The sequence below is a fragment of the Rhinolophus sinicus genome, linkage group LG10, assembly GCF_036562045.2.
Source record: "Rhinolophus sinicus isolate RSC01 linkage group LG10, ASM3656204v1, whole genome shotgun sequence".
In the NCBI taxonomy this organism is placed as follows: domain Eukaryota; kingdom Metazoa; phylum Chordata; class Mammalia; order Chiroptera; family Rhinolophidae; genus Rhinolophus; species Rhinolophus sinicus.
The window spans coordinates 80,716,393-80,736,855 of record NC_133759.1 but is presented as its reverse complement, the minus strand read 5'-3'; the positions used below and the strand labels follow the sequence as shown (position 1 = coordinate 80,736,855).

At 49.6% G+C, this 20,463-nt stretch overlaps 1 protein-coding gene and 1 long non-coding RNA gene across 4 annotated transcripts in view; one reads left to right on the top strand and one right to left on the bottom strand.

Annotated features, from left to right (window-relative positions):
- The first annotated feature begins 2 nt into the window (after nt 1-2).
- On the top strand, nt 3-20,305 carry LOC109451785 (uncharacterized). The gene is made up of 8 exons (XR_012489790.1): nt 3-8,397; nt 11,016-11,200; nt 12,507-13,302; nt 13,451-13,631; nt 17,013-17,101; nt 17,188-17,431; nt 17,666-17,854; nt 18,728-20,305. It is a non-coding gene; the product is annotated as an uncharacterized LOC109451785 (long non-coding RNA).
- CTNNA1 (catenin alpha 1) overlaps nt 12,069-20,463 on the bottom strand; it is a 281,342-nt gene continuing 272,947 nt past the window's right edge. For all 3 annotated transcript variants that reach the window (XM_074313590.1, XM_074313589.1, XM_074313591.1), the window contains 6 exons: nt 19,973-20,124; nt 17,247-17,357; nt 15,938-16,119; nt 15,743-15,848; nt 14,126-14,260; nt 12,069-13,280 (listed from right to left, as the gene is read on the bottom strand). In XM_074313590.1, coding sequence (XP_074169691.1) covers nt 12,993-13,280; nt 14,126-14,260; nt 15,743-15,848; nt 15,938-16,119; nt 17,247-17,357; nt 19,973-20,124 — 974 coding nt within the window. In that variant the 3' untranslated portion in view covers nt 12,069-12,992. The remainder of the gene's footprint in view (nt 13,281-14,125; nt 14,261-15,742; nt 15,849-15,937; nt 16,120-17,246; nt 17,358-19,972; nt 20,125-20,463) is intronic.

Here is a 20,463-nt window from a genome sequence, read left to right as displayed (position 1 = left end):
GAGTTGGAAAACTTTGGGGCTCAGCTTTTACCACCCAGTAAGCTCTGCGACCTTGGGAAGTCACTTAACTTCCTGAGTCTGTTTCCTCATCTGTCAAAGAGGAGTGCCATTAAATGACAGAAGATGTGCATAAAGGGCTACACCAGTGCCTGGCACCTGTGCTTGCCTGTCCCCCTACCCCGCTATGAGGTGGGGGGGGGGTCGAGGGATTATCTCACGGCCCCCTGTACCTTGTGCTCAAGTAAAAGCTTCGAGGCCATTGGCCTGGCAGAAGCCTGAGGGCATCACCACACGCAGTGATGGGCTGGGCTAGAGTGATTGATGCTGGGGCTTGGGTGGTAGAAGGACGCTGGGGGTGGTTTGCTGCATTCTGGAGGCCGTTGGGTGTAGGCTCCCTCCGGGAGAGGAGTGACCCAGCTAAAGCTGGTAGTGGGAGCCCACGCCTGGCTCTCTGTGCCCTTGCCCCTCTCCTGTGTCCATGCTGAGCTGGGCAGAGCCTGAGGAGGGCTTGGAGGCAGGGGCAGCGGAGCCTGGCAAGTCCCGGCACCCACCCCAGAGAGACTGGGAGCCTGCTGCAGGTTGCCACGGCAACCCCAGCTCTGGGCCTTCCTGATTTGGATTCTGGTGCATTTGTTTATCAGCCTTTCCCAATGCACCCAGAGGCTCATTCCTGCTGCTCAGGCAGCCCCTCCCAGCCTCCATGTAGAAATCTTCTCCTCTTGGCCTTGCGTATAGAAATCTCAGCTTCACTGAGCTCAGGCAAAACTGAGGCCCAAAGAAACTTGGGATGTAGTGAGAGGCTTACTCCCCTGCAGTCCGTTTGCTCAGCCTCAGACCGTCTGCTGCCCACCTCATGCCACAGCACATAGGAAGCTTGGGAGAGAGCTGTTGCCTGCACAGAGCCCTCCCAGGAGGGTAGGAGGAAGCAGGAACCTGTTTCACCAGGGTAGGAAGCCTCGGGGCTCAGGCAGAGTGGGGATCACACCCAAAGTCTTATCAAGTGTTGGGTACTGCCTCACAGTCTTTAAAATCTCTCAGTAGCCTTCAAAGTACATTTTACAGATGAGACAATCATGGCTCAGACAGACTCAGTGATCCACCTGAGGTCACACAGCTTGTGAGTGGCAGGGGTAGGATTTGCTGGGCTGACCATGCTGTGGAAGCTTGAATGTGCAGCTCAGAAAGGGATAGTGTTTAATTTGACGGGCAGCGGTAGGAGGGCAGAGAGGAGGTGCTGGGACCTGCCTGGCGAAGGCCAAGGTCAAGAGTCACTTTAAAGATGGGCTCAGCAGGCTCTGCGGGTGGATTTGAGAATGGGGGCCGATGCGGGGGCCAAGGGATGCTGGGAGATAGGAGGCGTGGGTTTGGGGCTGAGGGTGGTCTGGGTCTCGTCCTGGCAGAAGTGAGAGCTGAGGCTGTGGGAGCAGGTGCCTCCGAGTGAGGGCTGGCAGAGATGTGAGGAGCCGCGGAGGGGAGCTTGTGAGGTCCTGAGGTGCTGTCAGCAGGCAGGGGCCCCCAGAGCCCTCGAGGCCTCTAACCACCAGGGTCTGATGTGGGAAATGGGAAGGGGTCCCCTCGGAAGGAGTTGCACTAGTAGAAGCCTAGTTGACCTTTTCTACCCTCTGGGATGCTATAGAAAGGGGACTTTGGGCCATGAGCTCTTGGGGTGTCCTTGGGACCAAGGACAGAACATTTGGGGGCTGTGGTGAGGGAAGCCAGACCAGAGCCAGGCTGCTGAGCCCACAGGCTGGGCAGCGGGACTGCTGCTACCCTCCTCCTCACTCCACGTGCTCACAGACAGGGCATCAGGGACAGAGAAGTTTGGGCTGCAGTCTATTCTCATTGGCCTCATCCGGGTTCATCCTGAGCCTGACTCCCTGGTCTTAGTCCCTGTCTCAGGCTCTCCCAGGACACAGGCAGCAGTGTGACCCAGGGCTCGGGCTCAGGCTGCTTGAGTGTGGGTTCTGGTTCCACCACTCAGTTCATCGTTGATTGTTGTCTGCAGGTCCAGAAGGAGCCCTTTCTCTGCCTCTCCTTGGGTGCTGTCCTGGAAACTGTGGCCAAGGAGTGTGACCTGGGCTCAAAGTTAGGCAGGAAATGGTAATGGGGGGTCATAGCCACTGGAACTTGGGGGTGATGTGACTTCTTCCTGCCAGGACCTGCAGGCTGCTTCCTCTTCTCCCACACCCGTCACATGGTGGGGCCACAGGGCTCTTGGCCTTATGGCAGGGACAGGCTGAGAGCTGTTACCGGCCGGCCGGCCGACTCCTTGTAGGTCCTGGCTGGTTGGTGGTTCTCTGATCTTCAACTGGACTGATCCAGGCCCTCCACGTGGGAGGGTGACAGGGAAGGGAAGTGGGCTGGTGGTCCGTGCTCCCCACCCCATCCCTCAGCAGGCTTGGTTTTTATTAATTCACTTGTTTATTCATTCTTTGATTCAAATGATATTTATTGAGCACTTAGTGTTAGACTTCAGGATTCTGGTATTAGTAAGTCACAGGACCGGGAGCACACAGTCTGGTGGGGGAGGCAGTTGTAATGTGACATGTACTGTGATGGAGGAGGCCTTGGTCAGTTGGAGCCGAGAAGACCCCTGACCTAGAGGGAGGGCAGAGAAGGCCTCCCAGAGCTGGTGGTAGCCAAGCAGAAACCTGAAGGATGCTGGAAAAGCATGCCAGGTGAAATGGGGAAAGGGTTTTAGCCCTAGGAAGATACAGGAAGGCCTGAGGGGGAGACAGAGTGGTCCATTTGAGGAACCCCCAAGTTCACTGTAGCTGGAAGAAGTGATGGGGGTGAGGGGCCAAGTGGCTCACGGTAGAGCTACAGGGTCCAGGGGAGTACGTTCTCCAACGCCTTGTCAGCCTTGCCAAGGAGCACGCCTTGGCCCTGATCGAGTGGCGAGCCGAGGGGAGAGTTTTGGTCATTCTTCTGATTGCTATTCATTCATTCATTCACTCACTCACTCACTCACTCACTCACAAAAGAAGTCTGATTACGGTCTAACTAGGAGCCAGGCACTGTTCTAGGGCATGGAGTAATAAGTACTGAGGAGGGCAGACCATGAGAAATAAGTATATAATATGATGCCAGGCAGTGAGTGCTAAGAGCTGTGAGGAAACGTAAAGCATGGGAAGGGGTAAAGGGTGTTAGAGAAGGCCGCCCTGATGAGGTATGTATAGCGTGAACAGAAGGAAAGTAAGGCTGTGAGCCATGTGGGGGTCTGAGGAAGTGCTTTGTGGACCAAGGGAATAGCAGAGGCAAAAGTCCTCAGGCAGGAACGTGGTGGGGGTGTTGAAAGAAAAGCAAGAGTCAGTAGAAAGGAGAAGAGAAAGCCGCAAGGGGAGGGCAGGTCTTAGCAGCTATTGTCAGGATGGGAGCTTTTTCTTTGTGATGGGAGCCATTGGAGAATTGCGAGGGCAGGAGAGACTCGATGTGACTGACATTTTAACAGAATCTCTTCTGTTGCTGTGGTGAGAAGAGACGACGTGGGGCAAGGACAGAAGCAGGAGCCCAGTGCAGGGCCTACGGCCCATGAGGTTTGAACCAGGGGGTGGGGATAGAGACCGTGGTGCGAAGTGCTCCGACTCCAGATTTGCTGTGAAGGTGGTGCTGCAAGGACGTGCTGTTTGCTGCACGTGGCATGTGAGGAGAGTCAAGGACGAAGCCTCACTTGGGGGTGTGAGCGTTTGGAGGTGCTGTTGGCAGAAGTGGGCGGGGAGAGAGTAGGGGGAAAGATTGAGACTTTATAGGGACATTGTTTTGGACATGTTTTGTTGAGACATCAGTTGGATATTCAAGCGGGGGTATTGACTAGGCAGCTGGAGAAAGGAGCCCAGGGAAGAGGTCACATGTGAAGAGAACCGTGGAAGCACCGTGTGCTGGGCCCAGCTCCTAGTGGCCTGCCAGCCATGTGGCACTCAGACCATTGCGAGCTTGTTGGTAACCACAGCCATTATTAAACATCGAATTATATAAATTTATGATTAATATATTTAAAAATCGGGTAATTTTTAAAAACTAGTAAAAGAAGAGCAAATTAAACCCAAAAAAAGCAGAAAAGGAAATAATAAAGAGCAGAAGCCAATAAGATTGAAGACAGGAAAACTAGAGAAAATCAATGAAATGAAAAGATGGTTCTTTGAAAAGAGAAGACACAGATTACCAACATCAGGAATTAAAGAGGGGATATCACTATAGGCTTTACAAGCATTGAAAGGATAATAAGGTAATACTATGAACAAACAACTCTAAGTCCATAAATTTGACAACTTAGAAGAAATAATGGTCCAACTTCTTGCAAACAGTCTTTCACTGCATTAGTTTTCTATTGCTGCTGTAACAAATTAGTATGAGCTTAGTGCCTGAAAATAACCCAAATTCATAGGTCAGGAATCTGACAGTTTTCACAGCCCGAAAAGCCATCTATCTAACAGGCTGACATTCCTTCCTGTCCGCTCTGAGGGTCCACTTGCTTGCCTTTTCCAGCCTCTAGAGGTTTCTCATGTTCCTGGGCTTAGAGGCCCTTCCTCCAGCTTCAGTGGCCACAAAAGCAAGTCAACTTCTCATATGACATCACTCTGACGTGCTCTTCTGCCTACTTTTCCACTTTAAGGCCTGTTGTGATAACATTGGGCCCACCTGGATAATCCATCATCATCTTTTAAAATCAGCTGATTAGCAACCTTAATCCCATCTTCAACTTTAACTCCCTTTTGCCACGTAGCATAACATACTCACAGGTTCCAGGGGATAGAATGTGGACGTCTTTGGGGAGCCATTATTCTGCCTCCCGTAAGTACAAGCTACCAAAATTCAAGAATGATAGATAACTTGTATAGTCTTATATCTATTAAAGAAATTTAATTCATAGTTTTAAACCTTCCCACAAAGAAAACTGTAAACCCAGATGACTTCACTGGCAAATTCTACCAAATAATACCAATTCTACACAATCTCTTCCTGAAAATAGAAGAAAATACTCTCAAATTCATTTTAAGAGGCCAGTATTACTCTGATACCAATACCAGGCAAAGATAGTAAAATAAACAACTCTACAGACCAACACCCCTCATAAGTATTGAGGACGGGAGGTATTGAGGAGGGGAGATCCTGGAGGCTGTAGTAAAGACTTTTAGATTTTTCTCAGGTCCCTATCAAAATCCTCAATGTAGAACTCAACAGACTACTAGCAAATCAAATGTAGCAATATATGCAAAGATGCTACATCATCTCCAAATGGGGTTTATCCTGGGAATGCAAGGCTAGTTCAACTCAATTCCCATATTAACAGACTAAAGAAGACAAAGTCGCATGATCATTTCTATAGATACAGAAAAAGCATCTGACAAAATTCAGTATTCATTCATAATAACAACTCAGCAAATTAGGAATAGAAGGGAACTTCCTTAACCTGACGAAGGGAAACCACATAAAAGTCTACAACTAACATCAAACTTCATGGTCAAAGACTGACTTCTTTTTCCCTAAGATTGGGAACAAGGCAAGAACACCCACTCTTACCTCTCCTTTTCAGTATTGTACTGGAAGTTGTGGGCAGTGCTATAAGGCAAGAAAGTGAAGTAAAAGGCATACAGATTGAAAAGAAGAAATAAAACTCTCTCTGTTCATAAATGACACAGTTGTCAATGTAGACAATCCCATGAAATATACAGAAAATCTGTTACTAACAATGAGTTTATCGAAGTCACGAGATACAAGGTCAGTGTACAAAAATCAATTGTATTTCTTTATACTAGCAATGAACAATTGGAAATGAAATTTAAATGAAAGAAATAGATCTAGAGACACGCACTGAGTTCTTGGGTTGGAAGACTCAATATTGTTAAGATGTCAGTCCCCCCAAATTGACCTGTAGATTCAGTGCAATTGCAGCAGGAATTTTTTAGATATCAGGAATCTGATTTGAAAGTTTATATGGAAATGCAAAGGAATTAGAATAACTGAAACAATCTGGAAAAAGACCAGAGTTGGAGAACCCATGCTCTCTGATTTTCAGACTTACTACAAAGACTGTTGTCATCAAAACATTGTGGCATTGGTCAAAGAGTAGACACACAGATGAATGAATCGCAATAGAGAGTTCAGAAATAAACCCGTGCAAATATAATTAATTGATTTTTGACAAAAGTTCGAAGACACTTCAGTGGAGAAAGAAATGATCGTCTTTTCAATCAGTGGTGGTACAACTGGACAGCCATATTTTTAAAAAATGAACTTTGACCTATATCTGTCATCTTATACAAAGTTTAACTCAAAATCAATCATAGTCCTAAATGAAAAAATTTTAAACTTTCAGAAGAAAACAGGAGAGAAATCTTTGTGGCCTTGAGTTTGATAGAGTTCTTAGGTACAACAACCAAAAGCACAATTCATAAAGTAAAAATTTGATAAATTTGACTACATCAAAATTATAAACTTGTTCTGTGAAAGAAATTAAGAAAATAAAGGACAAGCCAGAAACGGAGAAAAATGTTTGCAAATCACATATCTGACAAAGGATTTGTATCCAGAATATATAAAAAATCCTCAAAACTCATTAATAAGAACAGTCAATCCCCCCTCAAAAAAGGCAAAAGATTTGAAGACATTTCACCAAGGAAGAAATACAGATGACAGATAAGCACATGAAAAGATGCTCAGCATCATTAGTTGTTAGGAAAATGCAAATTAAAACCACTATAAGGAGTGGCTGGTTAGCTTGGTTGTTTTGAGCACGGTTCTAGTAACACCAAGGTTGCCGGTTCGATTCCCTCATGGGCTACTTAAAAGCAAAACAACAAAAAACGAAAGAAGCACAGTAAGACACTACTTCGTGGTTGAATTAAACCTACTAAGTGGTTGAATTAAATTAAAAACCTAAACAAGAAGAAAGCCTGACACCCGATGCTGGTAAGGATGGAGAGCCAGTGGGACCCACACCCGGCCGGTGGGAATGCAAACTGATGCAGCCACTATGGAAAATAGTTCGGTAGTTTCTTACAAAGTTCAACCTAATACCTTGTAGCATGACAATCCCACTCCTAGGGATTTACTTAAGAGAAGTGAAAATCTATGTTCGACTGCTTATATCAACTTTATTTTGGGGGAAAACAAACCACCTAGAAACAATTCAAATGGCCGTCATCTGGGAATGGGTAGACAAACCCCGGTACACGCGGTTGCTGCACAGAGCGCCACGTGGGCATCTCCAGGGCGTTACGCTGGCGGGACAAAGCCAGGCGCAAAGACTGCATACTGGGATTCCATTTCTAGGCCATTCTGGAAAAGGCAAAACTACAGGGGAAGGATTTTGCCGGGACTCAGGGTAGGGGGGCATTTCCACTATGTTGGGGCAGCACAAGGCACACTTTGGGGGTTGCTGATGGTACTGTTCTGTATCTTGATTGTGCTGGTGGTTACACAACTCCATGAATTTGTCAAAACTCACAGAATTGTACACCAAAAAGTGAATTTTACTGTGTATAAATTTAAAATGAAAAATTTTAAAGGTAATACTCAGAACTTGTCCTTTCCTAATTACTTTACAGTTGACCTGTGCTCTTGAGATTACTTATGTCTGTTGTACCTGGGTGGTGGAAACACTGCTCACGGCGCCCTGTGCTTCTCTTCCCACTGGCACCTTCCAGCCACATTGGTGGCTGGATTTCTGCTATCTGATGTGGTGGGAGTGTTTACACCATGGGAACTGGGAAATGCTACAGATCAAGGCTTGATGCATTGTTTTGTTGATTGTCTAGACTTAAAGTGATGAAGAAATGTAGTAATGCCAATTGAACTTAGAAGTGTGTCATCCATCGATTGCACAAAAACTTGAGGGAATTTTCTTACAATATTTGACAACTATCATCTGGTTTAGCAAACAAGTCACTCACTGAGGAACAAGTGAAATTCCAGCAGACGTTTTTGTTTTGTCTTCTTAAGTTAAGCAAAGTATCAACCAGCATTCACATCAGAACCAGACTCGTTTGTCAGTTGCAACCATAGGTTAGCTATGGATGCAAGAGTGCAGCAAAAATCAGTGAAAGCCTGTGACAATCAGTTGGCTGTATGGGATTTACAGTAAAGAGTATTGTGTATTTTGTTATTTTTGAATTGCATACAATTCCTTTATAGAAACGCATGTATGTATATGTATGTATGTCTGCCCCTCCCAACCCTGCCCTGCAAAGCTGATTATTACCAGTTGCATTGACCAGCGTCACCACGGTGTGGGAGTCATTGCAGACAGACGGCCAAGGTCTTCTGCCTGGACGCACCTCAGCATTAGAGGCCAGAGCCTGAACTGGTCAGGAGATGGGCAGGGACCAGGGAAGGGCGTGACGCGGACAGATGGAGCGGCCACCTACGTCACATGCTACTTACGGGAGGACCGGACAGGTGAGCTGGGGACGGTGCAGGAGGGCAGTGGGGTCTGAACACTCATCTGAGGAGACATGGACTCAAGAGAAGCTTCTTGTATTGTCTTCTTTTTAACTAGGGGATCTATCAGCACATGTCTTCTATGCTGGTGAGAAAGATCCAGGAGGAAAGAAAACTTGGCAAGGCAGGAAATAAGAGGGGAGGATTGTGGGGCAGAATCCTTGTGTAATAGGCCAGGATCCAGTGACAAGCCAGGGGGCGGCCTTAGCCAGGGACCTGGACGGTTCCTGCACGCTAACAGGCAGAGTCCTGAGGAGCTGGTGCAGGGGTGGGAGCGTGAGGGAGTTCCCAGCGCGGCAAAGGCTGAGGGGGCGGGGGGGGGGGTAGGTGAGGGCACAGGCCCCTGCAGAAAGGATGGGGAGAACCTGGGGCCTTTAGAGGGACTGGATCTGGAAGCTGGGAGGGCGTGCTGGGCTACCTGACTGGGAGCTGTGTGACTTGGGTGAGAGGCTTCACCTTTCTGAGTCAATTCCCTCAGCTGCACAGTTTGAGGGGCAGTAATAGTGCTGACACCTCGGGGGGTTGTGGGGAAAGGCCTGACATGGGCTCTGGGTGCGCCCAGCATATGGCAACTCCTCCTGTCCTCCTTCAGTGGAGAGGGACTGGCCTGGGTGGAGAAGCCGTGAGGATTATGGCAGCAGTGGTGAGGTGGGACCAGTGTGTGCCCAGGGACCCTGGGAGGTGCTGCAGGGTGGTTAGCAGGGCAGGGAGGAGGGCAGCTGCTGCCAGTGTGGAGAGGAGGGCTGGGCTCTGTTGTCTTATGTGCACGTAGTGGCCATAGGTGTGAAGAATGGCCAAGCCCAGAGTGCCAGGCCAGTGAGGTGCCATCGGTGAGGGAACTGGCCAGGCCTCACCCAAGGGAGGTGTCCCCAAGGGTCGTGTCTGCCCTGGCTGGGAAGCCCAGGGAGCCCGTTCCTTAGTAGGTGGCAAAGGGGCAGGACTGAAGACCTAGGGTCACGGTGAGGCAAGTCCCTGCTGCTCGGCCAGTCCCTGCTGCTTTAGATCGCGTCCCTGAGGACAACGAAGGATTCCTGGATTTGTGGGCAGGGCCACTGGTGCACCCTCAGTGGCCTGCTTTTTGCCTTCCAGTATCTGTTGATAGTTTGGTTTAAATCAATGAAGGGTTTGAATGGTTTTAAAACTATTTCTCAAGCATGTGCCAGGCCCTTTGCTGGATGAGGGGGTGAGCAAGACCGAGCCTGTCTGTGCCCCAGGGGAATGTGGGTGAGCCCTGTGAGGGCTGGCGCTGTAATACCACGTGCCATGGCTGAAGGCCAGTGTTTCCAGCCGTGGTACAGGATGATTTTAGGTGACACATGAACATTTATCAAAGTGTTATTTTGATGTTTATTAGGAAAAAATGTAACTAGCACATCAAACATGATTTCACAGATATTGCTTAGGAAGAGGCGAAGTTAAACAAAAGTTAGTCTTTTTAAGTAAATAATATTAAGGTTGGGATGACGATATGGCAAAGGTGAAGACCGGAACATGCAACTGATGGGCTCATAGGGAGAACACAGGGTCCACAACTGCCTCCAGGGGGCAGTGTGGGTGCAGAGGTCAGGGTCACAGTGCCAGACAAATAGCAGACTCACGGCTGCCACCTTCTCAGGTGGGCGGTGGGCAGCTCCAGACAGAAGGCTTTATGTAGAGGCTTGACCCTTTAGAAAATGTTTCTGGGAGATTCCTTTGCTACTATGTAGAGAATGGAGAATGGATGCTGCAGGCTGATGTAGGCAGTTTAGGAACTTTGCAGCAACCCAGCTGAGTGGTTGCCATGGGCCCTTGGCCTCTCTGTTGGAGGGAAGTGGATGGGTTGAGGAGGTGGCCTGGGTGGGAGCTGGGTACTGCTGGGTGCTGGGCTGGGAGCAGCAGCTGGGGACAGATGTGGATTTGGAACTCAGACCTGGAAGACAATTTTGGAATGTGACAGAGGACAGCAAAAGCCATGAGAATGTCCCAGACTCAGCATGGATCCTGAGTCAGGGGTTGGGCGTGTATAGGGAGGCCCGTCCCACTGGAGGCCCCTGGGGTAGCTGTTCACTCAGTATCCAGGGCCTTGGAGAGTCTCTGATGAACAAAATAAAGAGCCCCACCCATGAAGCTACGGGAGAAACACAGGGACCTGTAAAGCTGTTCATGCTACGATGACGGCAGGGTGAGGATTTATTTATCAAAGGTCTTGCTGATAGGGGAACTTCTGACAAGGTACCTGAAGGCCGTCCTAAGAAAGCACAGGATTATCATTGGGGACAGAGTGTTCCAGGCGGTGGAAGCACAAGTGCAAAGGGCGAATGACAGAATGGTGAGGGTAAGACCAGAGAAGGCTGGGAGACCACACCATCACTTAGGATTGGCTTTTACTGGGAGATGGAAGCGAAGGAAAATGACACTATCAGACTTGTTTTATAGGGATTTCTTGTGACTGTCATGGGAGTAGGGTGTGAGGAGTAGGATGGTCAGGGAAGCCTGGTGGGAGGTTACTGTAGTCCAGCCGAAGTGATGGTATATCGCTGTTGAGATCAGGTTTTAAAAACACCACTGTGACTTCCCTCTGGTTGCTGTTCTCTTAGATCATTCACTACCACATGCGAGCTGCTGTATGTATGGGCCCGCGTGGCACGGAACCGAGGCCTTCTGCCAACAGCCGTGTGACGGAGCCTGGAAGCAGGTCCTCTATCCCAGCAGCTTCACGGGAGACCCCGAGGCAGAACGTCCCACCAAGCAGCCCCTGGGCTCCAGACCTTCAGAAACTGAGGTAATAAATGTTCTTTTTGGGGCAATTTGTAACTAATATGATGACCAGGTGATAGGTAATACACACAAGTGGTAAAACGTAGTTGGACCCGGCCGTTTCAAGATAAATTTGGACGTGTCAAGTTTGCGATATTTATTAAGACATCCATGTGGAGAGTTTAGGAGGCAGGCAGCTATAAAAGGCGAGTTCCGGGAGAAGTCAGCATTTGGACAGAATTTAAAGCTGGGAGTCTGGTTAAGATCAGGAGAGTGAGATCAGAAAAGAGCCCAGTACTAAGCCCCAGGGCGGCACAATTTCTAGCTACTCGGCCGAGGAGCTCGCAGTAAGGCAGACAGAACCAGAATGAGGTATTCTGATGTGGGGAGCTTCCAGGGAGGGAGTGCTCACCAGGCACTTGTTGGGCGAGGCAAGTAAGATGGAGACGAAGAGCCGCTCCACCCAGCTGTGGAGGACGGCCCGGAACACGGCGGACGGACGAGAGCTGACTGGAATGGCAGAATGGAAGGAAGGAAGAAGTGACAACTACACACATTTCTTGAGGGTGTTTTGTGTAAGGTGGGGATGTTTGCAGGGAAGGGACATGGGGTTAGGAGGGTTTCTATTTTGGAGGCAGCCATTGTCATGACCTGGTTGTAAGCTGACGGGAGCATCCATGGAGACTTCAAGGACGCCTCCAAGGTTTTGACCTTTCCTTTGAAGTGTGGACACGGGGACTCCCTGCTGGGCTGGCACAGAAGCTCCAAGGCCAGGCAACACTCCCAGGGGCAGAGGGACACTGGGCGCGCCCAGAGCATGGCCTATGCCAACGTTTCATGTAGAACTGGACTCTACTGGAAGGCAAAGAAAAATGACTTTTGGCTTCCTAGACTTGGTTTCATCGTGGACTTTATTGGGAAAAGTTAGTGTAAAAAACATTCAAATTCATAAAATTTAAATAAGACAGTAAAATTATACCTTGTAGCTATAGTAATCGGTATAGTAATCACAAATAAGGTAAAGTCTAAATTATTGCCTAAGCAAACACTATTTTGTCAGGCTTCTGTTGCAAGCCCAAGGCAGGAAACATTGAATTATTAGAAGTGAGCCCAATGATGAATTTGCATTTGAAGCTGAAGAAAGGGAAAAAAAGCACGTTCTGATTACAGCATCACTTTAGCCTGAAAAAAGCAACTTTATTAATATGTCCTGCAGCAGAGTACATTAGTAATTGTAACCATGCATTAAAATTCTTATGTCATAAAGCGAGTAATCAGTTTTCTTCATGATACATTGTTTTACTGAGTTTCATGTGGTTTGTCCCTCTTAGGACCCTCTGGGAACGTTCCCTCTCCGGGGACAGCCACCTAAGACACCCAGATTCCTTACTCTGGATCATCTTTGGTCATTTAACACCAGCCAACCTGCTGGGACCCAGGGCTGATGGAAGCCCCCTCCCCAAAGGGTGAGTCAGCTACTTTTCTCTCAAACCTTAATGCCACACCAAGAGAACGGGCATCACAACTTGGTCAAGAGTGTTATTAACAAGTTAATGTAGGATTCTCTTTGGTTATGGGATTTTTCTTTTTATTTAAGCTTATAAAAAATATAGCTAGAAATATGTTCCTGAATCCTAAAAGTATTTGTGACCAACTTAAAACACAATATGTCCTTGCAAAAATCACCGCCTGGCCAGGTTTAAAATCTGCCTGTTTCCCTGTGGAATCTGACATCAGTGTTCAATTTAGCAAATACAATTGAGTGGAGCACAGTGACAGCGGTGAGAGCCCGAGGGGGGGCAGCGGGCGGGGCAGCCTTAGATGCTGTCCATGGCTTTGAACTCGCTGAGGGCCTGCACGGGGTTCACGTGCTTCTTCTGAGATGCCCGTTTAATCTTGGTCTGTGTCTCGTCCTGCTTCTCTCTCTTCACCAGGGGCTTTTTCTCAGGCGCCTTCATCTTCCACGACACAGCTGGGAGGTTGAGGGAAGCCATCCCCTGGGACTTCTGGTATTTGGTGGAGGCTACGTAGGACGCCTTCACCGTCTGTACAACGGCGTTCATCAGGTTCTTGGCGGCCTGGATCAGGGACATGGCGCTGTCCACCTGGGAGGCACAGACATGGGTGGTGAGGAGCACAGGCCTGCCTGCCAGCCCCGGGGGGCAGCTGGAGGCGGCCCCACTCCTCCCCCTGCAGAACAGCGCGGGGGTTACTGAGCAGCTCTCCCGGGGCTGGCTGCTCTTATCCAAATCCCTTGAAAACGCCTGTGTTTCAGATCTTTTGAAGAAGAAAAGGGAGCAGTAACAACTCATACAGCATCAGCATCTGTCCTGCCCTGACCCCTCAACAAGCTGGAGGAGGCGCAGCCTCTTCCTGAGCAATCGCAGAGCTAATGACAAGCAGCCGCCATAGACAGAAGCCACTGCTTTCCATCAGGCCCAGGGACACTGGAGCAGGTGAGCAAATTGTATCAGTATGAACACAGTTTCTCTGAAATTCTGTGCGATTAGCAGAAGCCACGGGGAAGCAGGGGAGCTCAGCACACCCAGCAAGACCAGCTCTTTGTCCTGCCCCGGTGACACGGGGTCCAGAACTGTGACGTGGTAAAGACATAAGGGAAGAGCTACTACAGGCACTGGAGGGGTGGAGGCAATTTGAGAACCTTGCTATGTCACTTTGCGATTTTTGAACAGCCTCAATTCTTGCCTGGGGAAAGAAAAACCAGATCAAGTGCTTTTTGCCAGTGAGAGGCCAGCCCTGTACTGCACCCAGCTGTCTGCCACCCAGCAAGCTAACAGCTGCCGCTCAGCACGGAGCAGCCCAGTGCGGCCCTGGGCCTCCACGGCCTGAGAAGGAACCTGAGCGTTTTCCAAGCACACGTCCCCAGTCAGGGCAGGAAGGAGTGGAGGTGGGCAACGGCCAGCACATTCCCTTCACGGATGAAACTTACCCCAGAGACGACGAGCTCCCCGCCCAGGTTCTGGACCTCGGCCTTGACTTTGCTGCAGATGTTGAGCTGGTGGCAGTAGAGGGCGATGCGCTGCAGGTAGGCCAGCAGATCCTGCTTGCAGGCAGAGTCCGGGCACTGTGGGGGGGAAGCGGCCTTAGACCCAGCCCTCCAGGGAGGCCCCAAACACCCCCACCCCCAGGAGCGGTTCTCAGCCTCTCAGGGTGCCCCCAACAGGCTCCCTCTCTTCTGGGGCCCAGGCCCCTGAAGGTGAGAAAACACCTCAGCAAGCAAGAGCTTGGTTCTGGAGAAAAGGCAGAGTGCGCTGAGCTGGGTACTAGCCATCCCATAGCTCTTCTGCTCTACACTGCAAACACCTGATGAAAAGAGTTTACTTCAGGCCAAGATGGAGGATCAGTAACTCAAAGCAAGAAAAGGAGCAGTTGAGGACCGTGAGGTCTTGACTGGTCACAGGGAAACAAGGGTGGCTCCTGCCCAACTGCCCAGGGCTGGGAGGCTCCTGAATCAGGGTCAGCTTAGGCTTTCCCCGGAGGAGGACACACACAGAGCCCCTGCCCAGTGTGCACAGCAAACACTTCCCCGTGTGAGGCCGGGCACAGTGAGTGAGAGGGTGGGAAACCCCGAGGCTGGCGGCCGTGCTGTGCTAAGAAGCTGCAGGAGCACAGCAGAGCCGTATCTGATTTGCGTTTTAAGATGATCATATAAGACCATGTTGGCAGCTGAGAGGACAGTGTAGTGGCGAGAGGCCATGGCGGTCTGGCCTGAGCTGGTGACAGAAGCGGGGAAAGGCCTGGATGATGTCAGGATTCGCGGCGCCAGTCGAAGCTCCAGGGGCTCAGTATGGACTCCGTGAAAGGGCAGTCGGGGTGACTGCTAACTGCTGTCCCCCAGCCTGTAGCCCGGGTGCAGCCTGGGAGGCGGACACTTGAGGGGAGGGGTCACAATGGCAGAGAAGAACTAAACAAACATTGCACGGATTACACCCTAGGCCTCTCCTGATGCAGCTCTGTCATAACCAACGCCCAGCGCACAGCTGAGGAGATACTTGGGAGGAGCCTACAACAGTGTCTCCAAAAATTTAAGTCTTGCAGCATCGAGGAAAATGGAAACTTCCAGGAGATCGGAATCACATATTGAAGGCTGGGTCGTTGAGAACCTGCAGTGCCGAGACATAAACGTCTGTCCCCAACTGGTACATTAGCCTTCCAAAGTACTAGCCAAATGGACTCCTAATTCTTCTATGAAATAAATCCACAAGAGGTGCTCATACACGTAGTGTCAGAGCTTGTAGAAGCAGTGCCTACCCAGAGCTGAAGTTCTGAAGAAAACAGAGCGAATAAACAAGTCAGCAGTAGAGGCTGGTTTTAGCTGTCAATCATGGGAAGATTTCAGGAGAGACACACCTGGACCAGAGATGTACTCTAAGGCAAACTGGGCTTGCCTCCTAAGACTTGTCAAAGAAGAAACAGGAATTCAGAAATTCTTTAAAATCTAAGAGTTAAGAACAGTTTGAGAGATGAGTGTTGTGTCCCATGAAAAATACTGTTGTTTCTGAGACCCAGGATAAACACAGAGAGCCACACGGCAAGTGTCACTTACATGGTCCGCGATGGTACGGCCAAGCTTATCCATCCTGGATCCTGCCTCAGCAATTTTCTTGGCGGCACTGATGACATCCGATGTATTTTTGAGTGGTCCTTTACCTCTGAAAGGAGAACAAGGGTCACTGTAGATGGAGGGGCGGGAGACAGAAGAGGCTACAGAGCAGACGGGCCTGCCTGTCCGAGTGCTCACCGTGTGAAGTCGGTCATCTCCATCATGATCATGCACATCTGCTTGGCCAGCACGATGATGTCGTTCCCACTGTCGTCCCATTTGGACACTTCGGCATCCAGCTTGCTCTTTTCTTCCTGGAAGCTGGCCACCTGTTCCGCAATCTTTGCTTTCTGCTCTTGAGGGAGCTGAGCCATGATCGCCTGAGAGCAGAAGCACAGAGAGCTCTTCCATGTCAGGGAGCATGACAGTCTCACAGTGTGTTAGCTGAGAACATGTCCACCGAGCAATCCACGGCAGAGGCAGGATAATGCTTTAAAAGGTTTCATTTTGCCTGAAGGGCCATTTTTGCTCATTTTGCGTAGAAGCTTATGGCAGCCTAAATTTCCAACCCACTTTTAAGGACATGTTTTAATGTGGAGGAAAAAACAGTGTGAGGGGTAGAAGACTAATGTGGAAGCTCCGTGATCACACTTGTGCAGGGACAGAATCTGCTTAATTGGATTCTTTAAAAGTTTCATCCTGTCTCCTGCCCCGGGGAGCGGAGATGAAAGAAGGGTTAATGCACGGAGTCCTTTCCCTGGTGGGCCCTGCACGAGCATCTCCTATGGCCGCATTACGCCAGCTTTTCAAGGTGAACTGGAAGTGGTTTTAGAACGTAAATTTTAAGGAAGGCAGAGAACCTGCTGAGGAACATACATTTTATATTTCAGTGGCATTTAAATTTTATCAAAGCAGCACCTGGAGGCCTGCTGACCCTCCCCTCCTCCCCACTCCGCTTCCCAAAGTGCTCACGGCCGAGTGTGGCCTAGAGCAGGGATGTACTCACTGTTCAAAATGATTTCTGAGAAGTGAAAAAAGAGCCCTTAGAAATATTTCTTGGTGTCCTCCCAAAAACAAATGCTACTGATTGAAGATTTAATGACTCAAATGAATGCAAGGGCTCTGACGGATTTTCTTCAATGTACCACTGTTGTTTTTTTAACCCATGAATAATGAAATAGTTCATACCCTGGTATCATTGAGATGGGCAAAAACAGCAACCTTTTTCGATTTCACTCTCCTTTTAACAAACATTGCATTGATTACACCCTAGGCCTCTCCTGACGCAGCTCTGCACAGACCAAAGCCCAACGCACAGCTGAGGAGCCGCCTGGGAGGAAAACCTACAGCTCCGACTAGCAGGTGCCGCAACTTAGGTTCCCTTGCGTCCTACTGCCCGAGAAAAGGGAAAATGGGGTTCTTAATACTAAGAGCTTTTTCTTTTCTAGGAAACCAAGCCCTGAGAAGGACAGGGAAGGTCCACAGACGTGATGAACTGACTCCTTACCCGTGCGCTCTGGCCGGCTATCAGCTGGTCGTCCTCTGTCTGGACACTCGTCCTGCTTCTGACGTCAAAGTCTTCCGTCTCGAAGTCGGAGTCATCCAACTCCTCGGGGGTCTGCCAGAGAGAGAGAGACCAGGTCTGTTGGGTGGATACCCAGAAGCCTAGTTTCACGTGCAATGTTCTAACAGGTGTGGAAGCTACAATCGCTCACTGTCTGAGACCTGCTTCACTGATGCACAGGCGGGGTGGGGTGCTCGGCCGACAAACGGCAGGGGGAGGGGGCACCACACCAGCATGTCCTAAGGGGCCTGGGTTCCTTTCTGGGCGTGGGGCGGAAACTTCTACCACTGAGCCAGGACTCTTTCTTTGACATAACTCTCTTCCCTTTTTTAAAAATAAACATTTTAAGTGTATTTTTCCAGGACCCATCAGCTCCAAGTCAAGTAGTGTTTCAATCTAGTTGTGGAGGGTGCAGCTCACAGTGGCCCATGCGGGGATTGAACTGGCAACCTTGTTGTTAAGAGCACCGCGCTCTAACCAACTGAGCTAACCGGCCGCCCCAATTTGTACTTCTTAATGTACTTCTCCAACAGCTACATCTTAAGACAAAGGTGAGAACTGTCCTGGGTGTAAAAGGTACTATATTAAAAAACAGAGGTGTTTTATACAACAGTAAGCAGACCCTTACAACAGTCCGCCTTTATGACCAGAAGAAAATTAAGTGGGTTAAACAATACTGGGCCTTCCCTTAGGGCACCAAAGGCTGCTTGGAGGAAAAAAAATAGGCAACCTATTTTTATGTTATTTTTTTTACTTTGATAAAAGGAAGAATGAATGTGGCCAGTATGGTCTGAGTAAATACCAAAGGGACTGACAGTAGCCCTAGCTCTTTAATTATGAAATAAAATTATTTTGCACAACCTCTAGCCCCTCGTGATTAGCTGCTGACTTGAAACAAATGCAAGTTCTCGGGCCCGGGGCAGCAGGCAGAACAGCTGGGGCTGGCTCTTGGCCAGCCTGCCTGTGTGTGACAGGAGGGCAGTGAGGCAAGGCCCTCGCCTGCACCAGGACCGAATCCAGTCCCAGCCCCAGCCCGTGCTGTGAGGCTCCAATGAGAGGACAGGTGAGAAGGCATCTGAAACCACCCCGAGTATCTTGGGTTTGTACACATGCAAAGGCCAGGCCTGGCCCTCAGTGAGGCAAGGACAGTGGAAGTCGCACGAGATACCAGTGAGCACATCCATGGAGACCCTGGCAAAACTCTATGCTACCATTGCCCCCTGTAATCCTTTGCAACCTGGAAGAGGAATCCAAGCCACCTGCCTGCTCCCAGGAGGTGGTTTCCCACAACCCTACCTGCCTCCCCAAAACGGGAGGCTGGAATTTGCAAGTATCTCCTGGAGCGTATGCACTTGCAGCCCACTTAAATCCCCAAAGGCATTAACTCCTCTTTATCGTTAAGATACATTTTATTCTACTTCTAGATGTCTGTCAGCATGGAAGGAACTCAGGAGAGAAAGCTGCATTCATTACCACTGGTATCTGCGACCTGGAGACCTCTTCACACCACTGAGATCATGGCCCCTGGGTTTAACCCTGTGTTCAACCAGGCCAGGCCTCTGTTGAACATGGGCTCTTCTTTAGCACAGCAGAGGCATGAAATAAGCAAAAGGCTCCACCTGCTCCCTGTGCCCCCAACATGACCAGGTGATCCAGGGCCTGTGGGAACAGCCAGCAGCCAATCCTTGAACAGTTTCTTTCCTCCTCACCCCAGAGAGAGAGAGCAGTTTTGCTCAAGTTTCCACACTGCATACAACATGAGTCTAGGCTGATGCGAGTGCCTTAGAAGTGGCCTGTTTCCAGGTGACAATCTGGCTAGGTTCTGCAGGTTGTCAGGCTGAGGGGAAATAGTGGGTCAGCATCCCTGCCAACTTTGGGAGGTCTGACCAGCAGACCATGAAGGTGTAAATGAAACTCCCCTGACCCAACCAAACTGACAGCATGGCGGAGCAGCCATGTATGCAGCGGGCCGGCAGGCATCACACTCCGACTGCCTGCTCTGCAGCCAGGGCAGGGCCTGGCCCTGGGGAGAGTTAGGCCCAGAGCAGCATGCGAGAGGTCACTGCTATGGGAAGGGCAGCTGTGAGCCAGGCCCAGCACCCTAGGGATGCATCACGGAGGGGCTGTAGCGTCTCAGAGCCTGTTTCTTGATGCCAATCCAGGAGGGGCCTTGGGCTTTCTCAGAAGAGCAGGTGGCACTTCCATTCAGCTATGGTTTGAGGGCCGGGAACACCACGGAGGGCCGTCAGTCCCTCACCCTGCACACCGGGGATCTCCTATCCTGCCTGCCGCCTGCCCCTCTGCTCCATGTGAAGAATAACTTCAATCTGCACAATGCCCGTCTCTGAAATTAACTGAAGAGCCTTTACTGTCTGTAGTTTCCCTCTAATTCAAATGGAAGCCTCATATTTGTGGTGACTGTTTGCCCTAAATTAAATTGTCAAGGCCAGCTCATACTAGCTCCATTCTTGGCCCAAGTTTGGATTCTAACTTGCAACTAAGTCATTTTAGACAATGTAATTAAATACATCTCATGCTAACGGCTTTTAGATTCATGGTTTTAATATACTGCCAATGCAGCTGAGCTCCAGAATGATGAGCTGCTCAAGTTTAGCAAATGATAAGAAAGAGCTGTGAGCTGTTGAAACGTCTGAAATGCAGTTACTCACCCTTATCATCAACACCGCTTTCCTGATGTCCCGGATGCCATCATACACCAGGCGCGAGGCATCGATGAACTCGTTCTCATCCATGGGCTGGGCGGGGTCCGAGCTGAGGGCCTCCACAGCCGCCTCCACTTGCTCGGTAAAGCGGGGCATGACTGCGGAGAAAGGGGCAAGGCCGATGCTGCTGGCCCAGCAGACGCCCTCGTTCTACCAGCCCCTCCCAGGCCCCTCATTCAGAGACAGAGGCGAGGTGTGTGAAGAAGAGCCTCTGCTTCTACCCATGTGAGACATGTTTATGGCCGGAATAAATTAAAGGCTCTATTTTATAAAGACGAATCATCTTTGTCTGATCAGAGTCTACAATACAGGATTTAGATGGTTGAGAACGTGAAGTGAGATTAATTTGAGGCCTTGAGAATGGGATCCTCCTTAATTTAGCATTTATTCACCAACAGATTTTAATTCAGAGTCCATCTTAAATAGTATGTTTAGAA